At 37.5% G+C, this 8,139-nt stretch overlaps 1 protein-coding gene across 1 annotated transcript; it reads left to right on the top strand.

Moving 5' to 3' along the window:
- The first annotated feature begins 448 nt into the window (after positions 1-448).
- rx2 (retinal homeobox gene 2) lies at positions 449-5,852 on the top strand. Its single transcript, XM_072364035.1, has 3 exons — positions 449-740; positions 4,088-4,344; positions 5,415-5,852. The coding sequence occupies exons 1-3, from the start codon at positions 449-451 to the stop codon at positions 5,850-5,852; spliced, it is 987 nt and encodes a 328-aa protein (XP_072220136.1).
- The last annotated feature ends 2,287 nt before the right edge of the window (positions 5,853-8,139 follow it).

Genomic DNA, 8,139 nt, shown 5'->3' with positions numbered 1-8,139 from the left:
AAGGCCTCGATGAAGTGTTTAAGGAATATGTTCACATTAGATGTCAAAAGAAATAATTATAGTTAAAGTTTGTTCATACATATCTCACTGACAAGTTTGATTCCTTCTATGATTCTTATTTGTTCTTTATAAAGTAAATAAAAATAAAATATCAAGAAGAACTTAATAATTATCTATTAAATATAATTTTGCTGCTTTACTGTATTGTCTTTTTTCTTTTCTCTTAATCCTTTGCAGACAAAGATGCAAGTTAGTTCTCCTTTTGTGGAAGCAATACATGTAACCTCACTGAAGTGATTCTTGGAGGATACAAACCCCACGCGCCATTTGATTCTGCTCCATTGCAAAAAAAGTAGGATAAAAACTCTGTGTAACGATTACTCTGTCTTGTCGTAGCGTTTTGCTTTTTTTCTGACAAGGCATAGAGAAAGTGTGTCTGAAGGCTCGGATGCATTTGTCAATGGATACCCTTGGAATAGTGGACGATAGTGGACATGGAATAGTAGACAACTATGACATGGGAAAAGGTGCTGGGTCAAGCAGTGGAGGCAGGGTCCACAGCATTGATGTCATATTGGGATTCACTAAAGACCAGGAGCCTCTTCTCCATTCAGTAGGAGGTGATGACAGCCCCAAAGCCAATGGAGCAAACCAGCAGGACCCTGAAAAGCAGGTCCCCTCCGACCCCTATGGGCACCTGCCAGAGCTAGGTGACAGCTCTCAACATGCATCCTACCATGGTGAGTCTTTGCAGAAAATACGCTATTACCAGGCACAAGACTTCTAATCAAATTGCAAACGTTTTATACCAGAGCACTTCAATGTTACAGTTTTAGTATTACCTTTCAGCAGCTGGTTTCATGTTTATGATATTGGTTCTCTGAATCAATGATGTGAAGTATTTCAGTCTTCCTTGTATTTAAGCAGAGCATTTGCGAAAACATTTGCTATAACAGCAGCAAAGATGAAAAATATATATATCTAAAAAATAAATCCCTTTCTTGTATAACTAGACCTCATATTTAAAGTCCAACATCAGAAATACAAAAGCAAGCCAAAGAAAGATTAATATCAACAATAACAAGTTGTCCAAACTGCTGAATCTTGTTTTAACATTAAAATTCATAGCACATTCCTTTGGTATTTCAACATATTTTTTTAGAAAAACACATCAGTAAGTCCTTTATGCTGAGTAAATAATGTTCTTTCATATCAAAAGGTTTAAAAACAAATGAGTTGTATACGATTTTACATGCACTTTAGTGTGACAACGATATCTCTATTTCTTCTGAATTGTCAAACAGACGTGGCTATTAACATAATTACCTATTACATTCGATTCACATGTTTTACTGTCTGGGTGTTGTACATACTGGCACACCTTATTGAAAGGGAGCCAGAATTAATGCAATTAGTTACATCCATGCTTCTCTTGCTATGTTGATTGTGAGAAAGGTGTATTTAGAAAGCAACCTTTTCTTTTTCTGCTCTTTGGTCATTTTGTAAAGTTGCACATAATTATGCGCTGTTCTGTGGATTAAAGCCATGTTTGTCTAGACACTTTTGCTGATCAACTGTTGGGTCTGGTTGGAAAAAGGAGGCTAACAAGCCACTTAAGTTTGCCTGTTGCTGGACCTGACTACTAATCAACCACACTTTAGTTTAACAAAAAGGGTTTTTCATTCTTGGTTTCTTTTGTTTTGATTCAGTATTGACGTGTATCAGAAAACCTGTATCAAGATGAAAATGTTTTTGATAGACCTATTAGATGTTCAGTACCCACTCAAGTACTGTAATATTTTGCATTCATATGAACAAAAAAGATTACCTTCTGCACTTTGGAAAAAGCTAGCTATTGACTGAACAGAGTTCAGTACATTGTTATATCCATCTGCACATGTAATAATTAAAAATCTGAGAGTGGACATGCTTGAATGTAGCTATAGTATTAGCTGCAGTTGCTCAACACAAAATATCTAATGCAAATGGTATGGACAACGAAAAAAACACATTTTGATAAACAAGAGTCAGATGTAATACTATATATATTCAATTTAATGGGGGTGGCTGAATGAAAACAAGTATGCACCTGCTGTTTATGCCTAAAGGCTGAAAAAAAATAATCATGGAGTTGCTGACAGCTACAAACTATATTGTTGCTACAGAGCAGGTCTGTCCAACAGTAATGAAAACTTTTCACTTTTAGGATCCATTTAAAGTAATCCCACCTCACCATTTACTAAGGCTTTCTGCCACATTTTTTTTTAAAATTGTGTCAGGATTAGCAAAATATTTGATTTTTCACCAAATGTCTATTTGTGAGCTTTGCTGGTCAGTTTGATTCTTTTTAATAACTACACATTGCTGTGATGGTCGTCAGTGCTTAACAAATACAATTGTGCGCTGAGAGCTGATGCTGGGACAAAACTGAGATGGATATCATAAGCCGCCATCCTACTCATTATCTCTTTGATTAAACTTGGAATAATCATGCCCTTCCTGCATGGAATTACAATTTCAAAGCAACAATTTGTAGACCGTATTGCTCTAAACGGTATTGTATAATTGATGAGCTTTGGTGCGTGACTCACATGGCTCACTTGCTTTTCATCTATTTCTTGGAAAACACAATCTGCACCATGACTGTTCACCTGGCTTGTACTGAAGCCACCTAAAATCTCTTGTTAGATTAGAGGACACAGGGACTTTCAGGTTTAACTGGCAGCATCTGTTACTATGGGATTACTGTAAGGAAAGAATTCAGTGAAAGACATAATGTCAGTTGGTCTTACCAAATCCATGAGGTTTACAAGCCCTTAAGGCAAAGGAGAAAAAAGGGGGTGGGGGTTGGAAGGGGGGCATCTGTCATTAAGAAGTTTCATCAGGGGAGGAAAAATAATGATTTCACTTTTTGGGAAACATCCATCCATTTTCTATACCGTCAATCTGTTAATTGGGTAGCAGGTGGGCTGGAGCCTATCCCAGCAGTCATCGGGCAAAAGGCGGGGTACACCCTGGACAGGTCGACAGTCCATCACAGGGCCACACGAGACAAACAACCACGCACTCACACTCACTCCTAAGGACAATTTAGAGTCACCGATTAACCTAACATGCATGTTTTTGGACGGTGGGAGGAAGCCGGAGAACCCCGAGAGAACCCACGCATACACGGGGAAATCACGCAAACTCCACACAGAAATTGTATAATGTAATATGTGTAATTTATTTATTCATATATTTATTTATTCAATTTGATAAAGTGTTTGGCCTAAAACTAGACAAATGACTATATACATCAGATCGAATGTTCATTGGTTATTTATTTGAGATGATGAAAAAAAAATTGTGAAAGCTTCACTATGACTATTTAAACAAGAGCCTATAAAATTGAATTAAAAGACTAACTTTTCAGAAATATTGCTAACAAGGAAGAGAAGGTGGGAAGAAATGGGAAGTCTATTAGTCCATAGAAAACACATAGTTTTACTTTTTAAATAAGCAAAATGTTCTGTCCACTTTATTTTTTAGAACATTATTCTCCCAAAAGACGCTTCAGTAGGTTAAATTCCAAATCCAGAAAGTTACTGATGAATACATCGGGGATTTTTTTGGAACTTACCAGACTGTTGACTTGTTGAAAGCACAAAACAAAGAGCTGATGTTGCTGAACTGGTACCATCTTTGCTGAAAGGTTTTTCTTTCAAATACCCACCAAGATTAATAATTGCTCCTCCTGCACCTGATTACTTTGCTCTCATGTCAGTGGCTTTACTTAGCTGAGTAAGATGTGTCAAAATGGTACTTTCTTACCATCTCTAGCTTTTTTATGTTGTGACACAAGTTGGTTGTTTACTCTGTGTTCCTGGATTATTTGTTTGTCTGTAAATCTATGCTATTACTTGACAAAAATAATCAAATCAGGCCTTTTATAATCCCCTACATATTGTATTTGAAATTCTGCCAGCATAAGTCTCTAACAACCACTTATAAAAAGGTAGCCAAACCTAAATGATTTGTTAGGCTATAGTGTGGAAAAATTATAGATGACTGCCAATTTTCAAATTGATCCTATCCTTCATTTCAGAATCTAACCTCTTCTCCGGTGACAAGTGTGATGGAGAAATGAGCAATCTGCACAAGGAAGTGGACATTGGCGAGGGGTCTCCCAAGTCCATGAAAGATGAAGAGCACACAAAAAAGAAACACAGGAGAAATCGTACCACCTTCACCACCTATCAGCTTCATGAGCTGGAGCGAGCCTTTGAGAAGTCCCACTACCCAGATGTGTACAGTCGTGAGGAGTTGGCAATGAAGGTCAACTTGCCTGAGGTTCGAGTTCAGGTAAAGATGTGAAAAAAACGACAGCATGGCTAATATAACCGGAGCAACATTGCATGGAATATAAGCCATTTTAACAATTTATTCAACAAAAATCAAAAACAGAAATATGTATTTTGCTTTGCTGTTACTCCTGATACAAAGTTCCTTCAGCTACAATATGTTTGTGGTCATGTTTCTTACATGTAATAACAGTTTGAAACATGGATTCCACAGGCCTCTATTTCTCTTTCTTTGTTTGTTTTTTTTGTAAGCCTTTTTTTGGCAGTGGATTGCCTGTTTGCTAAAAAGCTCTCCCTGCTATTCAAATTTATCGTTCTAACAGCTGGCTTCGCATTATGCACAATAACTCTTTGATATGATGCAGAATCAATAGTTGCAAGCTGCCCAGTCAATGAAAAGTGAATAAATTTGCACCTCTGTGTCTCAAAGCTGATATTAGCTTCATCTCCTGATGAGTTGACTGCAATTCAGTGCCAGATATACCTATCTACTGTTAATGCAGCCAGCCACAGTCCAGAGCATATTATTCCAGAAGGCCTGGTCTGTGTTGTACATGTAAACTATGAGCTCCTTTTCAATCTTCATTTGGGATAGCCAAGCCAATAGCTCCAACAGTTACCTGCAGATCAGGTGTTCTAATTTTGGGTTTCTATGAGAATTGTGGTTTTGAGTGGCTGCAGATTTTTAGATAATAAAATGTGCTGTTTGCTTTGGGATGATAGAACAATTCCATGTAATCAATTTGTTATCAATAACAAAATCATTCCCTAATCTATGCCACAGTTCAACTGAAAATGCCACTTTTGCTTTTCCAAATATGAGAAAATAATTAAATGAAAAAAAGAATTAAGATAAAAAAATGTAAAAATTCCATCTAACTACATCTTTTCAGTCCTCCCACCACCTAAAAACATGCATGTTAGGTTAATTGGTGTCTCTAAATTGTACCCTGCCTCTCTGCCCAATGACAGCTGGGATAGGCTCCCCACAACCCTAAATTGAATTAAGCGGGTACAGAAAATACATGGATGGATGCATTATTTCATTATCTGACATTTCTCTCTGCCCAGGTGTGGTTCCAGAATCGAAGAGCGAAGTGGAGACGTCAAGAAAAGATGGACACTAGCACCATGAAGCTCCATGATTCCCCCATGCTATCCTTCAATCGTCCTCCAATGCCTCAAAGTGTGGGGCCGGTAGCCAACCCAATGCCACTGGATCCCTGGCTGACCTCGCCCATTTCCAGTGCCACACCCATGCATACTATTCCAGGTTTCATGGGTTCACCACAGGCCCTGCAGCCCACTTATTCAAGCCACAGCTTCCTCAACACCCCACCCGGCATGGTTCAAGGTATGCAGTCCATGGGCCCGCCTCCATATCAGTGTCCGCCCAGCTTCAATGATAAATACCCAGTGGAGGATGACAGGAGTTCCAGCATCGCAGCACTCAGGATGAAGGCCAAAGAGCACATTCAGTCAATGGATAAAACCTGGCAGCACATGTGATATCACTTCCTAGTATGGATGGATCTTTTTAAATGTGCCCGTGAATGTTTACAAACTGCTTTTACATTGTTTGACTCATGTACCAAGGAAGGGGGTACATGACACCAAAGAGGCTTGAAAGTCAGAAAATTTATCACAGTCACTACCGTGCAACTGTGTTTTCAATTCTTGATTAACGATGAAGGGAATTGATTCAGTCTGTAGGGCTCTTTTTTTTTTGGTTTAGCACAAAATGTTTTGGTACCTTTTTATTTGCAAAAGGACTCTCAAATGAGACTTTTTGTTCTGCAATAATTTTGTATATTTGATGATATTTCAGATTGTATTGACTTGATATACATTATAGAAAGGCTATGTAGAGCCATCTTGTCCGAGGTAGCTATGTTTTTTTTCTTTTTTTTAATCATCATTGTTGAGTTATATCCTGGTGACAAATGTCAATCAATTCATACAAGTTTGCTGTCTTGAATTAATGGTGTTCTGACTTTTTTATGGTGGTAAAATACTTTAAAAAATACTAGTACTAACTCTGTCTTCAGGTGCCACTGAAGGGTTAATTTCTTCTTGAGGATTAATGGCCAATGTACTGCTCTTTGAAAGTGTTGGTATCTAGTGTTAAGTTCTTAACTGTTTTAGTATAACTTTTGGTTTGCTTGAGGAGGATTCTGAAGGTCTGTTTGGGTAAGATTTGTCTTTGTCATTTTACTGTTTAACAATGAAAATACTGTCCAATAACTTTTTTAAGGTCAGAGATTTTTTTTTTTTGCTACTAAGCAGAAAAAAAATATGCATCTAAAACCACTTATCCACTCACATTCAAGCTAATATGGGTTTAAAGGGAATAATGGTGTTTTATATCTAATTGGTAAAATGGCCTTTTGAGGAGCATTGAGCTCTGATGGGGGAGGTTAACGGAAGTCACAGAGCGTAATCTGATTTGGAAGCTAATTTAAACAGACAAGCATACCTCTTAACACCTAATTACTGCTTTTAAAGCGATTAACCCTGGATTCTCAGCCATAGACAGAATGCCCTTAGATAGACCTGAAAAACCTTTGTCAAAACCTTATTAACCCCCCCCAAAAAATATTGTCCATTTATATTATTTTTAATTTGCAGATAGAGTACTTTTTCGAAAAAGATGCTCCTCATTCGATTATTACCAAAATTTTAGTGTAAGAAAAGAGGATTTTATGGAACCCCTGTGGTGACATTTGTGAGAAAAGTACTATTGTAGGGCTACAAGTTCAAAAACATGTGACCAGAGAATATTATGTTATAGTAAATACCTATTAAACATCCTCCTTTTTTGCACTGATCCCTTTATTCATGTATTCTCTCATGTCCTCAAAAGGTATGTTTGATGAAGCTGATCAAGTCTGCATATTGTTTCCAATTGACCCCTCCAAACAGCTGAATTAAGTGACTTTTACTCATGATGAAATTGTGAGTAACTGCATGTTAAATACTTGATAATGACAACACATTTAGCCTCTTCTGGCCAAGCATTGTTCTGGCCATAACTGAGCACCATATAGCATACCAAACAGACCAGTAACAGTTCTCCAGTCTTACTCCTCGACATGTAGTTTTATTTCTGAGGAGGTGCACGTCGGGCTACAAGAAAGTGCTTAAAGATAAATTGTATTTATATTGTTGATCTCTCACTTTGAGTCATAGATCAGTCAACAAACAAAGTAACATTTCTCCCATCAATGTCACCAGTGAGGCTCCATATGATTTTGATCAATTTAATGAATGCACACAGCCCCTCTTATATCTTGGAAATAGGAGAGTGTGGTGCATATGTTGGACCACTAGTTGAAAAAGATGGCACGATACGGAGAGGCATAATATCACTTTGATATTGGGTGGGTGTTTTATGTGTACTTTTGGTATGTGAGTGTGTGTGGATGGGTGCGTGTGTGTGTGTGTGTGTGTGCACTAAATGAATGCAGAGAGATGCTTAACTTGTAAAGGAAAACAGAATCCAGGGATCAGAACCCTGTCATTAAAATTTGTGTTTCAAATGTATATCTAAAGGTAATATTGAGTATTCAGTGCTTTGAGGCATGTTTATCTGGCTTCACGTTAGCTGTATATCATGTTTTCAACGGAAGCACCAACGACTTTGTTGTTCATTGTTGATATTCCCTTTTGTTACCACAGTGAACAAATAGCCAAAGGAATGAGAGAGAAAATCTATTTCTCGAAGAAGCACTCACAAATGTGTTTTTTTTATCAGTTTTCCGCATCATTATGTATACATTTTAGTCCCATTTTGTTT

This window comes from Leuresthes tenuis, unplaced genomic scaffold (assembly GCF_036924035.1).
Source record: "Leuresthes tenuis unplaced genomic scaffold, fLeuTen1.0.hap1 SCAF_14, whole genome shotgun sequence".
NCBI classification, from domain to species: domain Eukaryota; kingdom Metazoa; phylum Chordata; class Actinopteri; order Atheriniformes; family Atherinopsidae; genus Leuresthes; species Leuresthes tenuis.
The sequence above is the reverse complement of the archived record's forward strand: the minus strand, read 5'-3'. Positions and strand labels throughout refer to the sequence as shown.

Coding starts and splice junctions, on each gene's coding strand:
- rx2 (XM_072364035.1), top strand. CDS start 449: ATGCATTTGTCAATGGATACCCTTGGAATAGTGGACGATAGTGGACAT. Junction 741..4,087: donor TCAACATGCATCCTACCATG/GTGAGTCTTTGC, acceptor CCTTCATTTCAG/AATCTAACCTCTTCTCCGGT. Junction 4,345..5,414: donor TGCCTGAGGTTCGAGTTCAG/GTAAAGATGTGA, acceptor CTCTCTGCCCAG/GTGTGGTTCCAGAATCGAAG.